The sequence below is a fragment of the Sabethes cyaneus genome, chromosome 2, assembly GCF_943734655.1.
Source record: "Sabethes cyaneus chromosome 2, idSabCyanKW18_F2, whole genome shotgun sequence".
NCBI lineage: Eukaryota > Metazoa > Arthropoda > Insecta > Diptera > Culicidae > Sabethes > Sabethes cyaneus.
Window position 1 is genome coordinate 156,659,678 of NC_071354.1, and position 27,453 is coordinate 156,687,130.

A 27,453-nucleotide genomic window follows, 5' to 3' on the forward strand; every position below is an offset into this window, starting at 1 on the left:
ATCAACATCATCATCGCTTTATTATTTTGGATTATTTGGAATTTCGGTTTTCGGATTGGATTTTGGTTTGGTGGTGCCGTTTGCTTGTGCAAATCAAGTTGAAAGAATAACAGATATTTTATATTGTATTAGCAAAACAATTGCCTTTTCTACGTGATCTGTAATCTGTTGCCGCTGAAATATTGCTTATCACAAAACTTTCAGTGATATTCAAAACACGCAAATTAAACTCGATCAAAACAAAATGTCCCGCAATCCTGCAGAAAATCAGTTGAATAATTACAAGAATACACAAAAGGTAAGAAATAAATGTTCCTATTATCTTAAAAGGATGAGCAATATTTGGAGTGAACTTATTTATTTTGTCGTTAACGAGAAACCAGCAGCCATTAACTTTTCGTCGGAGAGCCCAATTTCGGAAGCAGTTTTTGGGTCCAAAAGTGGGTTTCTGTTTATAAAAATGTATTTACTGATTCTTCTTGCCAATCTGAACACAGCAAATATATTTTCATGAACAAAGTTTTAGTTTCAAACAAAAAAACAGCTTTTAAAATTTACAGAATCGATTTCACCTTAATCTTATTAATTTTTGTTATGTTCTGTTGGGCAAAGTAAAACTTCCCGACAACCAATATTACAATTTACTAAATTAATTGACATAAATTTAGTTGAACTCACACTACCGCAAGCCGTTCTAGAAATACTAAGGACTTTCGGGTTGAGCCTCACGGTTAGTCTTTGATATTATTTGTGGAATAGCTAGACTGCTTATGAGTATTCCACACTAAGCAAATTTCATGAATACGGCAGTCTATCGAAAATTAAACAACAAACCAAAAGATATTTAAATTCAAATTCTCGAGCAATTGATTTTGATCTGTATTTTTGCGCCATTCACATTTTGCAATAATACCTACATTTTCAGCTTGTCAAAAAAACCTTTTTGCTTTAGGTACATAAAATATAGAGCTAACATATAATCTGATGTTAAAAACAAGAATGCCAAAAGTCCAGAAGAATGCTCGATGCAACTACCCTCACGATTTCTAACCACGCGAAATATAATTAGCACATAGGTGCTCTATATATTATAGATAATTTACAGACTTTGAGCCAATAAACGACATTTTCTTATCAAGTTGAAATCGCAAATGAATAAGGAACATATCACACAAACACATTTTCTGATGAAATATCAAGTTCTTTTAGTGAAATAACCCTACGCTTGAACTAATATTAGCCTTCACCTAGAACCTTTAATTATATACGTTTAGCTAAATATGTTACTGTTATTTTATGTTCCGCATGGTAAACCAATCAATCGTGGTCAGCTCATCAGCTGTTGGCAGTCGCACTCATGCATAATATATGAAGGTACAACCATATGCAACAAATGCACGATATCTTTAAATTACAAATAACCTTCAGAAAACAGAGTTGACCATACATTGTCTATACTTACTCAATTTCAATTTGCTAACATTACCAAATTCATTGTAAATTTTTCCTATGTCATCGTTATTCAATTTGTTTTAAGCTTTTTTTTATGTAAATATTTGATTACACAGATTACACAAAATACTGCTATATCATATTGTATGTTCAATCACAAGTGGTGACATTTCAACACTATTAGAATTGTTCGATTGCAAAATCTAGTCTCGATATTTTTTCAATTGAACATATATTTAACATCATCGAGAACTACAAAGCCTTCTTTGAACATCGGCAGCAAAGGGATGAGAATTGATATCGATTTTTTTTATCTCACGCGCAACTTGGTGAATTATTTAGTTGTAGCAAAAACACTTAAAAAACTGATGCAACTGTATGGAATAGCCTACACGGGTTAACGCGGACATGCAAATGTGCATGTTCCACATTGTTGTTTCATCCAAAGTATCATTCCATTCTTGCTTTCGATTTAAATTATTTGATTTAGTTTATATGCTTGAGTATGGATTCATCATCATTAAAGTGCTTTAATATTGTTTGAGTATTTGCTATTTTCCGCATTATATTATCCGCTTTGTCGCTAGTAAACAATAGTATATTTTGCTCGGTTTTTCTTCTGTACAGTTACAAAAGATTATGTTAAAAAGTATAATGTCTTGTATATACAGACCGCAGCAAAATTTTCCTTTATACGAAATATTCAGGGGTTTTTCAAAATTATCGTAAAAAATTTCTTGGTTTTAGAATTTGTACGAAATTTTGTACGTGAGTAAACCGATCGTAAGTTAAACGTAGTATTTGGAAAACTCGGGTTCTTATGTTTCTCCGGAAGGCTTCAAACAAAACTGTCCGATTTTTTCATACTAAAATGTAAGTACATTTTCTCAACAAGCCAGAAACATCGTTTGGAGAAAGTTCTTCAAAAACAATGTCACAACGGTTTCCAAACTTCCATCCAATATTTAATTTTTCAATGATAAAAATCACGACACGACAGCGTTGTTTTTTGTTTTTAAATCATTGCTGGCAAACTACCAATTAACGACAGCATGTGATCGGTCGTTAGTTTTTCGGAAGTAACTCAGGAAAAAAATATTGTTATACTATAAGCGAATGCGTCTATTATTTTGAGTAAAAAAAACAAACACAAGGAGCCGCAAGCATTAACCCATAACCTCATGCTAGTAATAATTCAGCATCTTTAGTAACAGATAGCGGTATATCAGCAATAATAAGTATTACCGTAATTTAACATTATTTGAGCACTAGTAGTGTATACAATGTCCAATATAATCTTTACAAGCTTTTAGACGAATGCATTATAACTAATTATAACAGCCTTTACTTGACTACTTATCTTGCTTATATAAGGCTACTGTTCGTGCTCTCTTTCCGGTACTACATGCTGTCTTTTTTTAGCCGATTGGATCCCAAAGCGAACTACAAAGGACGATTTTAACACGACTGATTTCAATCCAGTTGGGGTAATTTTTGGAACCTTGGTCGCTCTAAGAAAATCACCTATTATTCAAAAATCTACATTTTTATTTATTTGTTTTCTGCTTATCAGATGATTTTAATCAATATGTCATGCTTAGTTTTGTTAAAATATAACAAAATAAAAGTATTGTTAGACCAACCTCGTGTTTTGCCTTAACCTTCAATGAGATCAGGCATATCAACGCCACCTACAAGGTACCCTCCCAGGTTTTGTTACATCGTCTATTCACAATAGCTGGACAATTCGTAGGGTAATATCAGGTGAGCTTTATCCGCCCATGCTACAGCGGATGAAATTTTCACTCTCTGACAAATCCTCCAGAAATGTCCGGAGCACAACACGCCTACACATCATGTTCGTGGATTTCAGGGCAGTATACGATATAGTCGAGCGCGAACGATTATGGCAGAAAAATGTACGAGAACGGTTTTCCGGACATACTTACACGGTTGATCAAAACTACCCAGTAGCATGAGTTTATATACTTAGGATCTCTGATCACGCCATGTTCGAATCTCGGCTGGGAGGTGCTTCTATAGAGTCTGTCGATAAAGAAGGGTCAAGTTCTCAGCAGGACGTTTATATCCATGCAAAGCAAAGCAAAGGCTTTTTCTCTGATCATGCCGACAATAATATGAGTAAGGAGATTTAACGAAGTCGAGCCTACTTTTCCCTCCACAAGACACTACTATCGAGGAGCATATGCCGACGTACAAATCGGACGATGAACAAAACGCTTATCAAACGAGTAGTCCTCTACGGACCTAAGACTGTAACTATGCTTGCGTTAGTCACGTGTACTTGCCGTATTTGAACGAAAGATATTATTGCGGACTATTTTTGGCGGCGTACAAACGGTAAGCGGAGAGTGGCTGTAGGCACTGCTTGAAGAAATTCCCATCGTACACCTGGCGAAATTTGGGAGACTACGGTGGGCCGGCTGCGTCGCAAGGAGGCCGGGCGACTGTGCAGTGAAATCCGTCCTCTTCGAGAACCCCATCGGCACTAGGAATAGAGGGGTCTAACGTGCCAGATGGCTCGACCAAGTTGAAGCCGACTTGCGTGTGTCCAGACGCTCAATGAATTGACGACGAGTCAATTCATGGTTTTCAATTCAATTCTCTAAAAATCGACCTTTTCGGTTACGTGATCGGAACTAGGAGCTGATCGGAATTACGTGCGGTCACTATACTTGAAATATACTATTATACTAAGAATACTATTATGATAAGAATTTTGGATCGGGAAAATCAGCCCAATTATTGTACCAATACCTAAGTTATGATTAGTTATAAGTTTTGAAATTTTTAAGATACGGTTGTGTGCCATTTTTGGAGAGTTCCGATTTTAACAAATTAGAACATTCGTTTTCGGAAACTTGTAAATGCGCTGTCATGCACAGCCTATAACAATAACACTAAATAGGTAAACAATGTTACGCACGAATTATTAATCTTTGGCAAAAACATGCTAATTATGTCAATGACAGCTGGTATATTTTTTCTCATACTATAACGCAGTAAAATTTAATTTTCTCTTGTTAGCAAGCCTTATTTTTTCCAATTATAAATTGTATTATTTCAGTTCAATAATACGTTGTGAAATAGATTTAGATTGATAGCCTTCATTCAATAAAAATTTAAAGAATTAGTGTATGTTCTACAATGCAATGTATGTACATTGTTTATGATTCATCGAAACTTACTCGATGTACGGGATCGTGTGTGAATGTATTAAATACTCTGATTTTATAATTATATAGCTTGATTTGATGGAATAAATCGACAATGATCAACTCCTTTCCGCTAAAATAAAAAACAGGTACTATGGGCTTATCCTGGGTTCTATCAAACCATCACTAAGAACAACAAAGACAGGGTTGTATTTTGTGTAGGTTCAAAGCCCCGCGATCACAAACAACAACCGGCTTACAACCGAAGCACAGAACACACCAGACACCACCGAAGCTTTAGTAGTCGGCGCGCCGTGGTGGTAATCAATAAAAGAGCATGACTGTCGGCCGCTCGCTGCCAGTCAGGTTAAATATTTCTTACCGGCAGCAACTCTCTCCACAATTAAATCCAGCTTCGCTGTTCGCGCGGTACGCGTTTAGTTGTGATATACATATATAATACCTACATACAAATATACGGTGTGTATTCGTGCCTGCTTGCTTATCAAAGATCCAGTTGGGGGTACAAAAACCGGACTACGGACAAATAGATCGCTCAGTGAACCAAAGTGCTAACTCTGCTACGCTGCAAGTTGAAAGTGATCCCATACAGTGCGTCAAAATGTCTCGCAATCCTGCCGAAAATCAACTAAACTTGTACAAGGAATGTCAAAAGGTAGATAAAAACTTAGTTTTGTATTGTATCAGAGAAACTAAAGGACGGAACATGACTAGAATGAAATTCTAGAATTTGTTGGAATTTACCTTTCGCTTTATAGCACAAAACTCAATATTTTCCATAGACTAGTGGTTACAAAATGGCAGAATTAAAAAAAATTAAGTTTGGATGTAACTCTTAAACATGCGTTTTTGTTATACTATTCTTAAAGATTTATAGACAAAAGGCTAAAACCTGTAAACTTTAAAAACATATTAAAAACCAACAAATAATTCTAATCGTTTCTTATCTTTAAAGTTTTTTGCTGCTAAGTATATAACAATGGAAGCAATACATAGCATTAAACCTAAATTAAGTTGCGATATGATGCATAATTCCGTTACATACCTCGGTAGAGCCTAGTAACCGAATTTCTTTCCTTTGGAAGTGCCGCTGTCGAGGTTAAAATGCATACAGTAACCGGCCGGTTATTTCATTCGTACAATCGGCTGATACGACGCAATAATCATTTATACCTACATTTTAAACTCCAGCCAATATCGCATCCACACAACAACAATCCGTCTTCTATTTCGGGATCCTGTCGTTTGTGTAAAGCGTTTGCAGTAATGACAGTGCTTAAATTTACATTACATAACGAGAGACCTCGTCAGAAGCAGTGGTGTGTATTGTTTTTTCTTTCGGGAAGGATTGATAAGATTTGTGCCGGTGTTATCATTATAACCGACCTAATGATAAAGACCGGTATTTTGTTTACGAGTATGCGGACCCAAGCGAACAGGGGTATAGAGCTTCTAATTTTATTTGAGCTTACTGAAATGCTCGAAACAATTGTCTAGTGAGGTTCCGTCAACTAGCAACTAAATATGGTTACTTGTGATTAACAATAAAATTAGCTAGCCTAATCTGTAAGTCGTGAGAGTTTATTTACGCATTAACCCCGGTACTTTTGAAAATCTGCAGTAGGTTATTTGGAGCTTTGATGAATTATTATTACATTAGATCTGGTGAATAATGACTCATTTTCGGATATCTACATAATAATAAAAGAGTAGCTCCTAGCTCGTCTTTCAATTTCAGAGATGGGTGAACAAAGCAAAACGAACCAAGTTAAAACATTTTATGAACCCTAGAAATTAAATAGCGAAAAATCGTGAACCCCAATATGATTATAATGCAATGTGTAATTGGAAATTTCCACTAAGGTGTGATCTGAAATGGTGAAAATTGTAGGAAGCACTTTTCTATTCATCAAACAGAGATGGCAAAGCTCATAAGAGTCATAAGATTAGAAAACTTCATCAACAACAGTAATGTCAACATTTAAATTCTTGTTTATTTTTTTACAGTGTGACATAGGTCACGGTTAGATTAGGTTTAGCTTCCGATTTCGGCAACAAGACGAAAATTTAATGTTTCCAAAATATAATAGTGTCGCGGGAATGGGAAAATAAATTTTCACGATTTTTAAAATATTCAGAGCGGTATAAAAAATCAATATGACACGAGGTAGTTTATACTGTCCATGTAGTTGTATGTATGACTCCAAAAACTTTGATAACTCTAATCAATCGTACGCTATGTCAAAATTATCTGATTATTAAATTTGTGAAGTGCGCATCGGCAAATCTTATCACAAAATATCGAAAATGGGTATTTCCGAAATCGTAAAAAATGTTCGCTACAGCGCGTAATGTCAAAATCAGGAAGGATTACTGCCAAAAATAGTTATTACCAGAGTCGAATGGCGAAAAACCAGAAAGTTCTTATGTTTCAGTCAGTTACCATCTTCATTCTTCTTCTGTCACATTCGCAACCTTCAAGCAATGAACAACAAACGTGAAAATATTTATAAAGGGATTAGTAAAATAATTATTTGTTTATAACAGAGCTGTATAAATAAGAAAGGCACTTCATTCACTTTGCCACTGAAATCGGAATATTTACTTTTTCCTCGTAATCAAAGGCAGGTTCAGGTCCTCAATTATCATTGCGTGATGGTTTTTAATGACGAAAGGAAAACTTGTGTCACTTTCGGTCATTACGATATCTACCCTAATGCTATTAAATAGAGTAGAAATATTGATCTGTTTTCACCCTGCAATTGTGGTTAGTTGCCACTAGAGCAAAAACTTGAACGCGCAGCGGCGGTCTATAGTGGCTGTGAAATCAACCAGTTAGTTATGTTGCTTCAGAAGAAATAAACAGAAGGAATAATTATAAATTACTAGCTGAATGCCTGATCTTACTTAGGGCCCTTTGTCTTTCACCTACTTGTACATCTGTTATTGTAACAAAAAAAACTCTTTCATCATTTGAATGTCTCGATTGCCTTTGTCAACTCGCCCTTCTTTGCTTTTTTGAACCTTCGTCTTGTCAATGACCCCTTCGCCCCCCTTCCAGATACCCCTTCTTGTCGTTCAACCACTTCAACCACTGTACAGCTGTTATCGGTCCAAATGCAAAATAAATGCTCCCATTAGCCCTTTTGAACCTTCCTCACCCCCTTGGAAGAGACTGCCCCTGCCTCTTTACCCACATGTGGGGATTATGCATATCAAAGTACATGTGTACCATATCTGATGAAGAACCATCCAGGCGTTCCGGAGTTATGTCGGAACAAAAATTCACACTTCTGTTCCTCGCCGCCCCTTCCCCTACGTTGGTTCTTTAGTCAGCTCCTCCTTGTGGTACGTATCATTCGATCTACATGCAAGAGAAGCGCAATCTTTTTTACTTATTTGGACTGTGTGGCTGATGGAAATACCTGCGAACAACATATGCGCCAACAAAGGGGTGCATACTGTATACTCACGGTTATCAGTTAACAGCAACTCCAACACGACATTTCGCGGGTCACAGGCATGCGTTGCTAATTCTACGGGTCAAAGCATGCTCGGAAATGCCTCCGTAGAATCGGCCTCTTCCTGCTGGACCGTCAGCCGCGGAATGTCGTGTCGAAGTTGCTGTTAACTAATAACCGTGCGTATACAGTATGCACCCCTTTGTTGGCGCACATGTTATTCGCAGGTATTTCCACCAGCCACACATCCTCCTTTAACTCCATTCAAATGTTTTGGAAATGTTCAAAACTATATTAACCATTTTGTGGTTTTTACTTATACCTTCTCCCTTGATAGGAACTTGTATCGAATTACTATAGTTTACTTCATCATAATATTCGAATATAGTTGAGGCTAACAATCCAAAAATAGGCCTTATGTCGATAAGTGCGAACATACAGCCCAAAAAATATGTTATTGTTCGAAATTAACAGATTATTACCTAGATTGAAACAACACACTTCCTAATGAGACGGTAGAAACCTTCATACTTCAGAGACGACGAAGAAATACGATTCAATTAGCGAATGGCTTTCTTGAAGGTAGAATTTCTACCTTGAACCACCAGCCTACGGTGTGGCCTGCCGGCCGGAAAACTATCAGATGACGGATGTGAGTTATACAACCATTTAATCAGTCAGGAAATGCAATGGCTTCCTGTTCGGAAAACTGCATAAGTTGAACCATTCAACCATATGACCACTCAGGAATAGATCCGGGCAATAGATTCTATTACAGATAGTAAAGGTGATAGAGCGGAACGTGGCGTCGGTTTTGTGCTACTTGGAAAATAAAAGAAGCGCGAATATTAATTGTAAATGCTAATTGCAGACCGTATGTCCGTGTTGAAAATCAATAGCAATTTGTTTTAATTACATTCTTAAAAGCGAAGTCGATGCTTCATTCCGTTTTTCGAAACCTGACCTGGTTTCATTCGACAGACTTCACGCAGCTGACTGTTAGTGTATACTGCGGAGCTAGTACTACGATCCTATTAACTCTAGCAATCGTTCGTAGCCTGGATTCGAACATACGACGACTAATTTATAGATCCAACATCATACCTGCACTCTCCGGTCTCGCGCCATGTGGAAAATTTATGTACCGTCTACTGCTGTTTGGAAACGCACAGCATAAGGCGGAGTGGAGTTGCTTCGTTTTTTGTCGCAAGGTCGGAAAACTTTGGATGGTTTTCAAGCATCAAATAGGCATCCAGTACCTTCGGCTCTAATAAATTGTGTCATTTTTCTAACATTCGTCCACAAAAACGAAGATGAGTAACGACTGAAAATGACCAACGAGATTGAAGAAGTTGTTGATCAGGCACCGCCGAACGTTTTGAAAGGATATCCCGATCAAATGAAAATAACAAATATACAACAGGATGAGTTCTAAATAACCAGTTTTTTAGAACAAAATCTCCTTTGCGTTTTGTTATAAACTTGGTCTCGTTAGTAGTTAAAATAACAAAAATTGTAACAAAATCCGCTGCAGACATATCACAATTATATCAAATTATGATATAATTTGATCAAGTTTATTTCAAGATGAGTTACAAAAACCAGCATTCTGCCCTGATTTATAACCAAATTGTAACAAACCGTGCAGAACGAGATAGATTCTTTGTAAAACATTTCCTGTGTCGCAGGTTTTGCTATCACATTTATAACACACTTTGATAGAAATATGAACTGGAGCTACAATTCTGTAATATTTTTGTTAGAATCATCTCATCGGGATTCCATAAGCTCAAGGCAGCTCCAATTTCAAGGAGTTCCATTCTCACAGTCACCTCACCTAAATTTTTAGATTTTTAGATTAGTGATTCTCAGGTTACATAAAAATAAATCCCCAAATATCATAAGTATACGAATCAAAAAGTTTCGCACAGAATCTCTGGGATTTCTCGCATTGGGATCGCGTGGTGGTATTCTTCATAAGATTCGTACAGAATGCCATGCTTATAAAACCAGAATTTTTATATGAGAATCCTCAGGATTCCTAAAACTCGGTAAGGGAATCCCCTTTACCATAAAATGGGAATTCTCGGGATTCTGAAAGCAGGAATCCTGTGTGTAAGAGTATTCACGAGTTTTTCTTGGAATAAGATTTTTTCGTTAAAAAATCTTGGGTACCGATACAAATACCGGTATTACCGGTACTGATGCTCCCCGTGCCGAAATATCGGTTCTCAAAGAGCACTGTCGGTACTCCCAATCCTAAACATAACGTGACGCCAAATTTTAAGGCAGGGAAACACTCTAAGAAGTTCTACCATAATTTGTAAACGAAATACGATTGCATTTTTGGCGACATGCTGCAAGAGTATTTTTGGAACAGTTCCTGGACTAGAATTTTCAGTCATCGTAAATCTCGGAATTTTCAGCAGAGTATGCCGGAATACTACAAAATATATGTGAGATCGAAGTTCTCGCGAAAGTTAAACGTTTGCCAACTAATCTGCGGTTGCGCGCTAAAAAATAACGCTTTCTTAGCTTCCTGCACAATGAACCACAAATTTATCAAAAGGAGCAACATCAGGTTGATTGCCTTTCACCGGACCGACTCATTTAGCAAGCTGTCACTTACTAAGTTTCCCAAGGAGTGGAACACAGTCATATCCTGGAGGTCAATTGAGGAATACTGATCGTTAATAAGAGGCAAACTGAAGAACGAAGAAGCTGCCCAAATATGGTCCAAATATTGGACTGGACGCATTATGAACGCTACCAAGATTAAATAGAGGAGAGCGGTAGAAATCTGAGTAGTCCCTCAAAATGAAAATATATAGGGTATGTTGCTGCTTCGTCGTAATTGCCTATTCCCGTCCTATCCAACACAAATTATTAAAAATCAGCATTTTTATGACACACAAAGCAAAACTAGTTATTCCCTAATATTTTAGTTTGTTGTCTATCGTACGCGATCAATCAAAGTGAGCCTAGATCTATTTAAATGCTTTTTATCATTAAAGAAGTCCTACCAGCCAAATTTCCTACGTTTTCTCGTGCGACGAAGAAGAAAATGTTGACTAATCGTTTTAATTTCCGTCATTCATAAATGAAAATAACTCACGCAAGGCATTGTCTTTATTCTACAGCCAAGAAAACTTGCCTGACCTGAAGAAATTTTGCAGAATAACATTTATTAGCTTCGTAAACATTGTTGTGATTTTTAGTTCGGCCGATGAAAAATTTTGATGAACGGATTTTAAAACGGTACGACGAATTTAAGAAAAAAAAAGTCAGTTGCGTAATTTCAATAATATGCTTTAATAATCACTTTTATGTGATTTAAAAGTTCACGGAAGGGAAGGTAAGTGTATTTTAGTCAAATCAGCACAAGAACTTTTGGAGTATTCATTAAATCCATCCAACATATGATGAACATTAGAATGGCTTTACTTACTACGACGGGAATTCGGAAAAAAAACCCTACTTCAAAGTGGTTAATAAATTGCAATTAAAAGCTTGCGACAGTGATCTAAATCGGGATGAAAAGAAGCTGGCAGCCACAAATTTGGCAAAACAAACGGATTATAAAGGTCCAATTATGTCACAAGAATGTTGGACAAAGGATCAACAGAAACCACTCGTGGGCGATTTCTGAATTTGTAGAATATAACAGTCCAGCACAGTTAAATTGAGTGAGTCAGACACAGAAACTTATGAATCAGGACACTTGATACTTTGGTTGCATTTCTCCTGCACCACAGAAAATAATACGGCAGAAATGTTCATCATGCCACACCTAACTTAGGACAGAGCTAACTGATGACATGTTATCTGCTGTGTGCTAATTCGTTGGAGCAGTAAACGCAACGCAACCCAGCAATATAACTTACTGTTACTGTAGGCACAGTTACTTGTTATCACCTAAATGGCAAATATGATAAACCAAACACAGTCCGTTCTTTGAAATGCAATAAATTGCAAATGCAAAGTCAACGCAGATAACCCGAAACTTCGCGATTTCTTTTCCGAATTTGTGATGAATTTCATCTAACAGCGAACCCCTGCCAACTAAATTGTAGATTTGTATAGAAAAGTGTAATACAGGTATACCTCGATAGTACGTACATCTTTGCTTCGTCTAGCGTACGTATTATCTAAATGTACGTAATATCGAATCACGATTTTTGGTTTTAAAGTATGGTTTCATTATGCTTATTTGCAAATTTGCATACATTATTGAATAAATATATGTTTTAGCGGTGTTGATTTAGTATAGCAGTTATTTTTAATTTGTTTTTAAAGTAATGATTTTGCCCTTTGCTTGGAATGAAACAAGTGAAGTGTTGCTAGAAAATGTACATAGTATCGAGGCAAAATGTACGTGCTATCGAGGTAATATGTACGTATTATCGAGGGTACATACTATCGAGGTATACCTGTAGTCTAATCATTTTTTTTTAGAAGTATGGGTAGTTAATTAACGTTAGCAGTTTTCAGAGTAATTAGCCAGTGAACATAAAGGCAAGCTTAAATGAGTGGGAAAACTAGCGAATAATTGCCTTGGGACATACCAGGCTGATAAGTCACTCTGAGCCAAACCAATAGCAATGCGTGAAAAAATAATCGTTTACACTTGGGGGATTCGTTAATATGAACCGTTTATCATGTTAATGTCACCTGTATGTCTGGCTGTTGGCGAATAAGCTCACAGTGCCTTTATCACGTCATCGTAAGTTCCGATATATTTAGAAACTAAAAAGATAAAATCGAGTTTACACGCTGTCACAAGCACGTTTGTTCTAAATTGTTCAAGAACACCGTCAAGAACTACAATGAGTATGCAACTTTCACACCAAGTTCAATGCTAAGGTGTCTAATCGAAGAAAAAGACGTTGTAACTCACTCACTCAGTGCTTGCGACCAAGTTACTCAGCAGCAGTGCATCGAAGCGAAAAATGTAGCCTACAACTGCGTAGACAAATTATATTCACGAAAAAAAATCGTGTTCGGTATTCTGCAATAAATTATTCATCAACCCCACCACCGCATCATTCTTCGTCTTACTTGCACTTCTGTTAATACCTAAAACTTGTTGCAATCGAGTGGTAAATACAGGCAAATATAGGCGCACAAGCGATCCAGGGTAAAACGACAAACGATAGGTTTGTTTGAATGATGTTGAAAACTTTATTCTAATTTATTGACCACAACAAACAATGACTAGTCAAACGGCGATTTCTCTAGTATGTTTACACATTTAGTCTATCAACCGGGGTGTCTTAAATAATTGCATAAGAACAAGACACTTAGCGGCTTCCTCGATTATAGCACTTGAGCGCTTACCGCTTATACATAAATGGCCGGTGTGCCACTGCGCCGCTACCTCCACTAATTGAATCCCAAGCCCGGCGATATCCAAGTGCAATTCGCATATGCGGTATGCAGGCCGATAACCGATCTTGTGTACAAAATGATTAAGCATGGTTCAACGGTTTTCTGTTCCTCAGACAGTGTAAATTTCCGTTTCTTTATGAAAATCATGAGCTGCAACCATTCTATACGCTTGGTCGGCGATAAATAAATTGAAGCTTTTGCTAGGTTCTGTTCGCAAGTTACCCTTCGCCGGGTGGACTGTTTTTGCATGCCGATTCAATTACGGCCTTGGGTCGACTATGTGCCCCAACGTTGCCTCGTTCTATTTGCATGCCGGTGCTAGCCGGCGGAGTAGTTGACAGACTTAGTTCGATCGTTCGTACATGCATCGCTCAGCGTCGCAAAAGTCGCTTAATTTGGAATTCAGCATAATCCAGAATAAGTCTTTGACTTAATCGAGCTAACCGAACCTTTGGCACCAGCGATAGATCTATGATACCTTTAGAAAACACACATTCCATTCCTCCTACTTGTGTAAGACTTAATCCAAATTTAGGCGTTGTCCACCGATTAAAACGGTCCATGCGGATAGCCATTAGTGTGATGTTTCTGTTATAATGTACTGATTCAATTCTGGTTTATGGTTTGATTTGATTATTTTTACTGTCAGGAACTATGACATTTACATTTCTCAGTTATTATTTACATTTATTACAACTTATTATTATAAGCGTATAGGTACTGATTTGTACCTCGACGAATTCAAGTCAACTTTTCAGCTCCAACAAAATTGGTACAGTGACCGGCACTTCACCGCCTTAATGGCCCAGGAAAAAACCAGTTACAGCAGTGCATGCGTTCATTGAGTAACCACAAGACTTTTCACAGCATGGCTTACATTAAGCATGGGAGAATGATCAAAGAAAGTGCTGCTGCGCGTGATATTACGTTGCTGCCGGTTTTTGAAAGTTTACTTCAACTGTCTCTAGACCCTGCTCAAATTGAAACTTTATTCGAACACAAGCAGTTAGATTTTATCATCATTCACCTGGAAGCTTTCAACGACTGCCCAAAACCCAGTTGGTTCTATGAAACGGAAAACTATAAATAAAAAAGCGTAAATAACACTTCCACCTGTATCCCTCCTGATTATTATGTCTAAACTGGTTATGCATTGACCAGACGGACCTGTTTTGCACCGTTTTAGTATGCCTGCGTCGTTTTCAACAGACTTGCACGCTGCTTTTACCGGTTGTGTTTTGGCAGCGAATACATTTTCGCTTCGAATATAAATGAAACTTGGACACTGACTGCCGTGTTGGACAAAATTTTACGATTAGTATTTGTGAAGTGTTAAAGTCAAAGGTAATGATTGACTTATGTGTATTGCGCTGTTGTTTTGATAGAAAGCGCGATTGTTTTTACATTCCTGCAAAATGGTATGACCAGTGTACATCAACGCCATCTTCAATTAGAAGTCGTCACTCAATAATAAAGCAATAGAGCTGAAGAGTTCTACCTTAGATTATTAAGGGAACATAAGGGAAAAGTATACCTACCATCAGCTCTGTCTAGACTCTAGAGCATTTCCAACTCAAATAGCAAAACATTTTAACTCGATTTTTTTTTATTACAATGACATTTTGCTAATATATTGCACACCACGAAAGGATTCATTTCCCATTAGTCATCCTTTTTTTATTAAGAGTAATTTTTCAGAAAGGCGTATTTAGACATGAGATTTTTTCAAAAATCATATGTTGAAAATTACTTATTTGATCAAAATGACGACAAGAAAACGTTGGACGAAATTAAGTGTATATTAATCATAAAGTGTACCGTAAAATGGGGCGAATAGAAACACATTCCAACAAATCGGAAGGAGTATGAAAGAAACGTTGGGCTATAGAACCAATGCACGCATGCTAGTATATGAATATTACTTGTCTCTAAGCCCTGCTGACATGTATTATATAAAATAAGAAGCATGTCTTATTTTTCTTTGATAAAATGTTGCATGTTTTTATTCGCCCGCAATGGGGTGAAACATCTATAGATACCACACACGAGAATAATTCTAATTAATTTATTTTGTGCGGGGTATTTTAAAAAACAAATGCCCTGGCAATTTTCTTAGACGAAATGAATGCTGCATCAATAATTTCTATCTCCTCAGGATTTTACGGGATTTTTTCTAAAAAATCGATTCCGTTAAATTTGTGACATAGACAATGATAGACATAGCTTTATTTTTTCGCCTTGGAGTTTCATGGCGTTTCCCAAATTCACTTTTCTGGATGCCTGCGAATCACTGAGGGGCTGGCTGGTGTGGTATTGCTAAGCCGCTTGGCGTATAAAGGTTTTATTTTGTCTAAAATAACTTCAGAGGCCTGAATTTGCGAGTTCGGATTTTTTGGGTCAAACTTTTGACCCTTTAATTTGTAACTATACTGACATAAGCTTAGCAGAAAATATACGAGAACCATTTTGGCGTCAATTACATTAAAAGAGTGCCATTACTCATCATTTTCAGTTAGGGTATGTTGGTGCTTCGTCATAATTGCCTATTCCCGTAGTATCCAACACAAATTATTAAAAATATCAGCGTTTTTATGACACACAACGCAAAACTAGTTATTCCCTAATATTTTAGTTTGTTGACTATCATACGCGATCAACCAAAGTGAGCTGAGATGTATTTAAATGCCTTTTTTCATTAAAGAAATCCTAGCAGTCAAATTTCCTACGTTTTTTCGAGCGACGAAGAAGAAAATAACGACTAATCGTTCTAATTTCCATCATTCATAAATGAAAATAACTCGCACGCAAGGCATTGTCGTTATTCTACAACCAAGAAAACTTGTCTGACCTTCAGAAATTTTGCAGAATAACATTTGTCTTGCCGTCCTACACAAATACATGCGCGTTAGCTTCGTAAACATTGTTGTGAGTTTTAGTTCGGACGATGAAAAATTTTGATGGACGGATTTTAAAACGGTACGACGAATTTAAGAAATAAAGTCAGTTGCGTAATTTCAATAATATCCTTTATTAATCGCTTTTCAATTATTCCAAAGTTCACGGATCGGAAGGTAAGTCAAATCAGCACAAGAACTTTTGGAGTATTGAAATAGACCCTACTTCCGCAAAAAAATTCAGCAAGAACCTTGTTCCTATTCGCCCCGCAAGAGTGCGAATTAAGTTTTCTGATAAAACATAAGTATATAAGAAGACAAATAGCTGACGAACCTACGCAATTTCAGTGTAGAGCATGGGCTAAACTTATTTCGCACCAATTAAATCACGGGAAGAAATTTTGAAGGTAATAGAATGGTTTTTACAATTAAAGTTTTTGGACACTCAAGAACACTTGAAACATGAAGCTCAGTTTTGTAAAATTGCTCTAAAAATTTCAGCAATTTTTGGAATCCAAAAATATGTTGGTGAAACTAGTTTAGTTTCAAATGAACAGGAAAAATATGTTTGCATGCTTTTTACAGAAAATCTTTGACTTCTAAGTAGTGACATTTCTAACTGTAGACAGTTTTGTTTCCATTCACCCCACTGTTTCTATTCGCCCCGTTTTACGGTACTTCCATTAATCGTGTGGATGACCAAAGCAGACAAATTCACTAGACTTGTTGTAAATCGTGCCCCGCGGATTGATATCGGCTCGGTTCATAACACCTTGTAGCGCTACGTTTAACCGCAGGCATGCGAGAGGGAGAGAGAGAGACCATTACCTTGACATAGGCCTTTGTGTGATTCAAATGAACTCGAAATCCGAACACATCATTGTGTGTCATCTATCGCAGTATGAAGCAGTTTGGTAAACTTCCTGGGGAAGCCGTTTCGTCCATGATTGTCCATAGCTGTTATCGGTCGATGGTATTATATGCGGCTTTGAAGAAGTCAACGAACAAATGGTGCGTGGGACCTCTGTATTCACGGCCCTTTTGGAGGATTTGCCGCAGTGTAAATATTTGATCCGCTGTAGACCGACCTTCGACGAAGCCGGCTTGATAAGTTCCCACAAATCTATTCGCAATTGGTGATAGACGGCGGATTTGGGACAGCACTTTATAGGCGGCATTAAAAACGATGATCGCTCAATAGTCTCACAACCCAATTTGTCGCCCGTTTTATAGATCGGACCGATAACCCCATCTTTCCACTCCTCTGGTGGCTGTTCCGAATTTCAAATTCTAACAATTAGCCAGTGCATACAAACGGTCAGCTTTTCTGGTCCCGTCTTTATAAGCTCTGCTCCGATGCCGTCACTCCCAGCCGTTCTTTAGCTGCATGATGGCCTCCTTAACTGCGCCTATCGTTGGGCTTCCCCGCGTCGAAATCGTTTTGGTTCTCCGCCTAGGCGCCATTCAGGTATTCGTTGAAGTGCTGCGTCATCCACCTACCGGTCACCTCACAATCGTCCTCCTGTAGTCACATCGTTAAACCAGTCGTTCCAATGATTTCATGGCAAGTGCCCGATGGGGCTCTCCAATACATTGCTAATGGCCGTTTTGATGGTGTTCCAATATTCCTCGGCAAGGGCATCCTCCAACTCGTCCTCTTCCGGCAGCACAGCTTTGAGTGATCCGCGTAGTTTACGGCGACGGCTGGCTGCTTCAGCCGTGCGAGATTTCACAACGGAGAGTTTTAGACACACCTTAACCATCAATAGTAATGGTTCAAGTCAACGTTAGCGCTTCTATAGGATCTGATGTCAATGATCCGAGACTCTGACGTCTGAGAAGTGCCGACAGTCGATCAAAATGTGGTTGATCTGTGATTCCGTTTGATTTGATAACCCCCAGGAGGAGGGTCATCGGCACTTCTGAGCTGAAGTCTGTGCACGTTGATAAACCTTATATTGAAGAACCGGCCCTTGATTCTCAACCTGCACCTTCGAAGATTTATTGGTCACCCTCCAATCACCGGTTTCCGTCTCACGCCCATCACTATGAAAACTGTACCCAACTCGTGTGTATGTTCCAGCACACCTCCTACAGCGCTACGAGGTCGAACTAGTGGCTCCCTTCGAAATTGAGATATTGGTAGTTCCACGCTCCGAGTTTTTAATCCATAGCCCTTCTCCGCCTCATGGGTCTATTCTGAATGTTTCAGTCCGCATTTATTTGTTCATCGTTCATTGCTTCCACCGGGATTGGTTACCCGATCTCTATCAAAGTTGCTTGTATCACTGCTGGTACCATAAGGAAGTAGGAATAGGTATACATAGGAAAGTATGGTGTCGACTAATTATTGTTTGTAACTTTTTGGAAAATGGCGTATGTAGTCAAACCAAAATCGTAACAAATTTTCAGTTACTCTCCGACGTTTCGCTTTTTATTTTTAAAGCTTTTTCAAGGAATCGCTATAAACATTTGTATTTTAGATCTTTAACAATTTGTATTATTTATTATTTACTCACTAACTACTCTGTCCGTTGTCTATATGATTTTGTCTGAAAATGTCTAAAATTGTCACTGCTGTCTTATGTTTCAACCTTGGGTTCCTGTGTATGGTAATTTTGAATGTAGATTTTGTCATTATATTTGTCTAGTGCTAACCTGTAGTTTGTCATTTGTTGTGAATTTTTAGTATCGTTTGTCACTATAATTCTTGGGGTTTAGTTCTGTTTCCGCACTACCGGTCTAAGAGTCACCTAGTTATACAATTATTGTTCATTTGTGTGGATCTATTGGATTCAGTGGGGGTGTAGGGGTGTTCTTGTTTTTATTTTTTACAGTAGATAGTATTCCAGCATATATACTGTTTAGTCCTTCTACGTCTGTTCTTTTGTTGATTGCGTTTGAGCTGTTGTATATGTGACACATTTCTAGTATGGCTAGTGACGATCGTTTGTAACTTTGGTCTATTATTTTGGTGGATGTGAGGTCGAATTTATGTTGTTGGTCTATGCAATGGGCGATTAATGCTGTTTTTTCCTTGAGATCTTGTATTTCCCTATCTGTGTATGTATGTCCTGTTTCTATTAGTTTGTTTAGCTTGTTTATGGTTGTTTGATGTCCTGATATTCGAGTTTTTAAGTGCGTGGTTGTCATTCCAATATATGAGGCTGTGCAGTTTTGGCAATTTATTTCGTATATTACGTTGTGTTTTAGTTTCTGTGGGATTGTATCTTTTATCGGTGGAAGTAGCATGCCAACGTTGTATCTAGTACTATAGGCTAAGCGAATTTGAGGGTAGTCTGTTTTTAAAAGTTGTGCAATGCGGGGAGATAGATTATCTATATGTGGGAATGGTTGGTATACATAGGTAGGAATGCTGAATAAGAGACTGTGAACTACTCTCAGGTCTATTTATGCCTGCAGGAGCGCAAAACATTATAGCGATGTCCTTCCCCTTGGACAAGCAAATCACTCACTCCAGGGTAGCTTTGATCAGCCCCATCAGTTTGTTCGTTTTCCTACATCATCTGTCATAGCTTTTTGTGCTCGGCTGTATCGTACGCTGCCCTGAAATCCACGAAAATATGATGCATGGGTACGTTGTACTCCTGACATTTCTGAAGAATTTGTTGAAGAGTCAAAATTTGATCCGCAGAAGTATGAGCCACCATAAAACCCGCCTCATACTGCGCTGCGTATACTCTTGTTATTGGGGATATACGACGTAACGAAACCTGGAAGAGCGGACCGTGCTTTTTACCTTTGTTATAGTATATAACAAAGGTTTAGAAATTGGTCGAAAAACACGAAACTGATCCGAGGCCCGGAGGGCCGAATCACATATACCAATCGATAGAGCTCGACGAACTGAGCAATGTCTGTGTGTGTATGTGTGTGTGTGTGTGTGTGTGTGTGTGTGTGTGTGTGTGTGTGTGTGTGTGTGTGTGTGTGTGTGTGTGTGTGTGTGTGTGTGTGTGTGTGCAGCTCATTTTCTATCGCCTGTTTCTCGGATATGGCTGAACCGATTTATGCGTTATTAGTCTCATTTGAAAGGTATTATTACCTAGTATATCACTATTGAATTGCTTCGTGGTCCGATGTTTCGTTTAAAAGTTATAAGCAAAAATGTGAAAACTACGTGACACGGTTTTCTCAGGAACCACACAACCGATTTCAATGATCTTAGTACCAAATGAAAGCTCTTCCTAAATTATAAAAATTTTCGGGAAGTTTTATCGAAAACAAATAAGTAGTTTAAAAGTTATGCTTAAAAACGTGTTTTGACAAGGTAATAATTATCGCCTGTTTCTCAGAGATGGCCAAGCCGATTTATGCGCTATTAGTCTCATTTGAAAGGTAATATAGCCGGATAGATCACTATTGAATGGTTTTTTGATTGGAATTTTAGTTTGAAAGTTATGAGCAATTGAAGTTACACGTTAAAATTTACAATACTTTATAGCGATTTTAACCAAGATAATTTATCTAGTTTCAATTGTTTTAGTATTAAACGAAAGGTCTTAACACTGCAAATGTATTTACCAAATTTCATAAGGATTGGTTCTACTGGTCAAAAGATATTTAAAAATGATTGATGAAATTTATTCAAGAAAACCTTAATGACCAAACCTTTAATTGGACTAAACCTTTAAAACAGAATAATATAGTAAAAATGTGTAATTTTTCAACGGATGTTTCTTTGCAGCAGTTAATTAATACAATATAGCACATTTTCTTACACTTTTAGGGTGACCGTGAATCCACCTAATAGGGTGACACAAATTTTTGTTTTTTACATGCGTCCAAAAAAATAGCGTCTTCACAAAAATTCTAGAACACTAAAATAAGCAACTTTGCTGCATATAGTAACTATCTATCTCTTACTAGTTGCGAAATTTAATGATTTGTTTGAAGAAACCACTTTAAAATCAAGCAAAGCAAAGCCATGGGTGTAAACGTCCTTCAGAACTTTAACCGGAAAGCATTCAGATTCACAACATGCACGAAGCATTACGACTAAACTGAGGGATTCCTATGTCATCAAAAAATTTTCTCATAGGTCCACCATCTTTCAAATCATCATTTCAAATCAATCTCGAAAAACCACCCTTCTTTATCGACAGACTTCGCAGCCGATTATTAGAGTACAGGAAAATTACGGGGCTAGGGCAAAGATCCTATTAACTCTGTAGCGACACCGATAAGTCGAGATTCGAACATACAATGACTGGCTTGTTAGGCTAGCATTGTACCCCGAAGCTAACAGCCCGAAGCTAATCAGTTCTGCTCAAAAATTCTGTACACGATGTTTTTATTGCTTTCCTATATTCTATAAAGTAATTTAGTAGGTTAAAATACACTCTGAAAATTGTTTATCGCTATAATGCATATGGATGATAACTAGCACAGCGTCAACAAACAGTTGAATTAAATTCCGAAGACGTGTCGATTTCTTTATTATCATTTCCAGCTCAAAACGCTAAAAAAAAGCCAGTTTTTACTCGACTATTTTCGATTGGAATTGGAATTTGAATGTGAAAACAGTTTCTTTCTAAACCTAGTATTTGACGAGCAGCATTCCAAAAGGTCCAATGTGCAAATGAGAGATTCTCTTTGCGATTCGTCTCTTACGGTTATTACGGCGGCATAAATGCACTTGAATGCATCTATTTTGCATGAAACGATTACTGGTGTTATTGGAAAGATGATCCTTTAGAATAATTGGGTTGAAATGTATTTATGCCGCCGTAATAAGCATAAGAGAAGAAACGCAAAGAGAATCTCTCATTTGCACATTGGACCTTTTGACATGTTGGTCGAGATTTCCAGGTTTATCTGCAAGTAAAAAATAAAAAAGTTTGACAAAACGGGTCTTTTTTTTAAAAGGAAGTACTACCACTAATCGTACCACTAATGGAGGTATCAATCGGCACCAAATTTAAGATTTTTGCTTTCTGACCTAAAATGAACAATCTGACAAAATTTGGTTCAAATCCGTGAAAGTCGATTACACGGTTATCGGATACTTTGCATGTGTTGACTCCAATAGATAATTTTGAGATTTCACATCTGAATAACTTGAGAACGGCTGGGCCTAAGAAACAGTTTATATAAGAATTTAGTTCAAAGTGATGCGTATATAATTTGACTGTCAGTTTTATGAAAATTACAAATTCAAATAGAAATCAAAAATAATATTTTAACTGAAAATGCCTATGTCAAATGACATATAAGATGGTATAACAAAGGTTCTTTTCACCACTAGGTGGATTAAATCAGGTTTATACATGGGACAAACCACACCTTCCGTCCAATCCTCCGCTAACTTCTCCTTCTCCTAAGTCCTTGAAATTTTCCAATGAAGTGCCGTTGCTAGCGACTCTTTCCCATTTTTGATGAGTTCTGTCGGAAGCCGATCCTATCCGGCGGCTCTATTATTCTCTTTAGCTGACCGATTTTTCGCCGACCGGCTTGGTAATTATAGCGATGATGGGGGGTCAATCCCGGCGTAGTGGTTCTCATTCACGCCTCTCACACCGAGAACCCGCGTTCAAATCCCAACCCCGCAGAAGTCTCGAATGACCTAGGCTGTTAAAGTGACTATAATCAAAAACAAAAAAAAAATATCGATGATGACTATGACTATGACTGAGCCTGCAGAAATACAGAAAAACACCTAAACGATTTCAAAATAGATCAAAAATGGCGGTAGCGGCGATAACGTCCAGTCCACACAAAAATATACCAAGTGTAGATAGGAAAATTTTTAATATAGAAGGGTCCCCCGTCTCTAGACTGATTGCTTGGTAAGATATGATACTGACGTTGACCGTTGCTAAAAGACTGTGCTGCCTATGGTGGAACTTTGCCCTTTCTAATATTCATATCTCATGAAGATTGTGATTCCCGTGACTTTGTGATTAGATTATATATTTCTTATTTTTGGGGAATGGTATTCGGAACCAGTTTAATGGATGACACTGCAAAGACGTCTCTAAATTTCCTATTTTTTTTAAGTCAGTATGTTCCTAGTCCTTGTTGTACTTGAACTGGTTGGGTCCTGGTTGGATTGATTTGTAACGCATGTGTCATCCGTATGGTGGTTCATAGGGATTTCCATTTTATGTGAATTACCCTGGACACAGCTGAACGTCGCTGCAAAGTGACATTCGACTAATTTTTTTAAAGACGACATCAACTCACCTTTGTCGGAACAAAGTTTTCGAGCATCGATCGTAAAATCTTTACGCTCTACTGCTCTGCTGCACACTAAATTACATGAACCCACGTTTGGATGCAAAAAATTAGGTATCCGGATATTTAGTAGCAGTTGTAGATAATTTGACTAGCCCATAAATTTGTGCAGAGATTATCGAGCAATATGATATTGTAAATTAAGGTTTTTTACGACGTTGAGTTCATTAAGACAGTGTTAGCAGGATGTATTAAAATAAATCAACGTAATCGAAGCTGGAGACAAAACTAGTCCTGAGTTTGCTTCGTATAAAAAATCTGGAAAAATTATTCTCACGCAATACCGTAAGTACATAACAGAGAAGTTTTCTTAGCTTTATTTCACATCATACTTAATCAGTGACAATATTGAAGCGAATCAAAGTACAGTAGAGGAACCTCAGATAATTCTGAATCGTTGATGAATCCCAGATTTCTCTACGACTTACCAATTTTCAACGACAAGACCTGTCATATTGTCGTATATGACACAAAATCGTTGCCTTAACTTTTGGATTTAGGGATGTCTTAATTAGATCTTCTTGTAAACAAAATTGGCTTGCAGAAATGATTTGGTAACATTTTTCAAGAGAATACAGTAAAACTTAAGTGGTTTTGCTAACAATTTCTGGTTTTTAAAATAGATTTCATTCAATTCTTAAACGTTATTTTACGTGAGGTACTTTATTGAATAACCACTTTCCTAATGCTCTATTTTTCGTTTCCCTGCTTTCAGGAGAAAACCGTCTCCGTCACCAGCAATGGCGCTCCGGTTGGTACTAAAACCGCTACCGCAACTGCTGGAGAACGAGGCCCCGTAGTGCTTCAGGATGTGCACTTCTTGGACGAGCTGGCTCATTTCGATCGTGAACGTATTCCGGAACGTGTGGTGCATGCCAAGGGTGCCGGAGCATTTGGATACTTCGAGGTAACGCATGATATCACGAAGTACTGTGCTGCCAAGCTGTTCGAGAAGGTTGGAAAGAAAACTCCACTGGCAGTTCGTTTTTCGACCGTCGGAGGAGAAAGCGGATCAGCCGATACGGCCCGTGATCCACGTGGCTTTGCCGTGAAGTTCTACACTGATGATGGAGTGTGGGATATGGTTGGTAACAACACTCCGATCTTCTTCATTCGGGATCCGATTCTGTTCCCCAGCTTTATCCACACTCAGAAGCGTAATCCGGCTACTCATCTCAAGGATGCGGATATGTTCTGGGACTTCATCTCCTTGCGTCCGGAAAGCACACATCAAGTCATGTTCCTTTTTGCTGATCGAGGAATCCCGGATGGTTATAGGTTTATGAACGGTTACGGATCACACACTTTCAAACTAATCAATGCTGATGGTAAGCCTGTCTACTGCAAATTCCACTTCAAGTCCAATCAAGGTATTAAAAACCTTTTGGCAAAACGTGCCGATGAGCTGGCTGGAGACGATCCCGACTATAGCATCCGCGATTTGTATAACGCAATCGCTAAGGCAGAATGTCCTAGCTGGTCTATGAAAATTCAGGTGATGACTTTCGAGCAGGCAGAAAAAACTGCATTCAATCCGTTTGATGTAACTAAAGTCTGGCCACAGTCTGAGTTCCCGCTCATACCGGTGGGAAAAATGGTTCTAGATCGCAATCCCAAGAACTATTTTGCTGAGGTTGAGCAAATTGCTTTTGCTCCCTCACATCTCGTACCTGGAATTGAACCGTCACCAGACAAGATGCTGCAAGGACGTCTCTTCTCTTATGCTGATACTCACCGTCATCGCCTTGGAGCCAACTATATTCAGCTCCCGGTCAATTGCCCGTATCGTGTTAAGACAACAAACTACCAGCGTGATGGACCAATGAATTCTACCGACAACCAGGGTGGAGCCCCGAACTACTATCCAAACTCATTCGGTGGCCCCGAGCCGAGTCCCTTCGCACATAAACTGCAGAACTCCACTTTCAAAGTTAGCGGAGACGTACAACGCTACGAAACAGGAAATGAAGACAACTTCTCTCAGCCTACCATTTTCTACCGCAAAGTGTTGGATGAAGCCGCTCGGGAGCGTATGATCAACAATCTGGTGAATCACATGAGCAATGCTTCGGCTTTCATCCAAGAGCGTGCAGTTAAGAACTTCTCCCAGGTTGATGCCGATTTCGGCCGCAGACTCACGGAAGGTTTGAAGCTCCGTCGCACGGCCAATTTGTAAGCACTGCCGACGAGCAGTGACTCAACTGTTTCGCGGATTCATTGGTGGATATTTACGATTAACAATCACACGCACATACAAGCTTATATTTTTTCAAATACTTTTTTTTATATTTTCCATTACAAGCACGAAGGAGAACTGTGGGTTACTAATAATGAAAATAAAGGCATAAAGGCTTTGTATATGTTTAAACATTAGAAGTATACATCGTATTTTCTATCTGTTATTTCGGAAGCTATTCGATTCCAATAAAGTTTAACGATTTCCAGTTGAAGTGTTTTATTGGATAGAAGATATCACAAGTTTTCTCGTGAGCCAATAATCTATCAATGAAAATATGTATGTCTCATCTTATTAAATGTTTAAAAAAAAGTTTCATGACTATCCAGCAGGAATTCTCCACCAAATCCTCAATTACTTCCATTTTCGTGCAAAGAAATCCATAAAATATTTTTTATTCATACACAGAGTTACCCCTATCAATTTTCATTAGAAAAATAACCAAATGCTACCGCGACTTACTTCAAAATTACTTCCTTAATTCACTAGCGTACCCAGACATGAACAAAACGTGAGGATCCCGGCCCTTCAGAAACACGCATTGGCCTGCAAAAAAGGAGAAATCGTACGATGACAATTCTATTATTACCCTTCACAAAAATACTGGCCGATTAGGTTGCAAACTCAACAGATTTTCGGCAGCAATTAGATTTAAAATCAAAGTGGAAATAGGACTAGCAGGGCTTGTTCGTTTACTTTAACTCAATGTTGATTCATTTACCGTCTCAATCGAGTAAAATTTGACAAAGTTATATGTGGGACATTTGTAGAACCAGTTATTATCTACAATTTTGCAGAATAAAGTTTTACCGTATCTTCTGTATTTACGGTGCTACGATGCTAGTACCTTAATTGTGACTAAATGAATGCACATTTAGTTACTAATGACGTACTAGCATTGTAGCATCGTAACTACAACAGATACAGCAAAACTTTATTCAGCAAAATTAAATATGATAACTAGTTCTACAAATGTTCCATACACAACTTTGTCAAATTTTGCTCGGCTGAGACGGTACTGTCAAATGAATAAAAATTAAGTCAAAGTGAACGAACAAGCCCTGAGGACTAGACTAGAAATCAGAAATAAAATTGGACTTGAAATCGGACTTGGCATGGACATTAATAAGACTTGAATTTGGACTAACTTAGGCAACAGTGGAACAGTTTTTCTCTTTTCCAGTCCCGTTTCACTAGTTTTTGTTCCGTTTTTTCTCAGTTTCTTTACTGTTTTCCTAGTTTTTGCTCTCATTTTTCTTTCGTTTTTCCTCTTTTTCCTTTTTTCTCAGTCCTGTGTTTATTACTCCAGTTTTCATTGTTTTCTTCCCATTTTTTCTAATTTTCAGTCTAGTTTTTCCATGTTTTAAACTCGTTTTTTGTTAATTTTTTTCCCGTTTTCTCTTCTCTTCTTCCCCTTTGTTTTTGTTTTCAATTGTCATCTTTTTCTCACTTTTATCTCCTTACCTTCTCGTTTATCGTCTTCATCTGTTCCGGTTTTCCTCATTTTGATGTCCCGTTTTCCATCTTCGCTGTAGCGTTTAGTCTGTTTTTTTTATTTTCTTTTTTTCCCT

The 27,453-nt window shown here is 37.9% G+C and overlaps 1 protein-coding gene across 2 annotated transcripts; it reads left to right on the plus strand.

Annotated features, from left to right (window-relative positions):
* On the plus strand, positions 1–26,084 carry LOC128737931 (catalase). Of its 2 annotated transcripts, none has more exons than XM_053832707.1 (2): positions 1–298; positions 24,362–26,084. In XM_053832707.1, exons 1-2 carry the CDS (start codon positions 245–247, stop codon positions 25,820–25,822), a joined length of 1,515 nt encoding a protein of 504 aa, XP_053688682.1. In that variant the 5' UTR covers positions 1–244; the 3' UTR covers positions 25,823–26,084. The 2 variants fall into 2 exon arrangements, with proteins under 2 accessions (XP_053688682.1, XP_053688683.1); XM_053832708.1 differs by lacking the exon at positions 1–298 and adding an exon at positions 5,001–5,304.
* Positions 26,085–27,453: the final 1,369 nt, after the last annotated feature.

Excerpts from the sequence above, each read along its gene's own strand:
- LOC128737931 (XM_053832707.1), top strand. The coding sequence starts at position 245 with ATGTCCCGCAATCCTGCAGAAAATCAGTTGAATAATTACAAGAATACA. Across the intron at positions 299-24,361 it reads ATTACAAGAATACACAAAAG|GAGAAAACCGTCTCCGTCAC; the intron begins GTAAGAAATAAA and ends CCCTGCTTTCAG.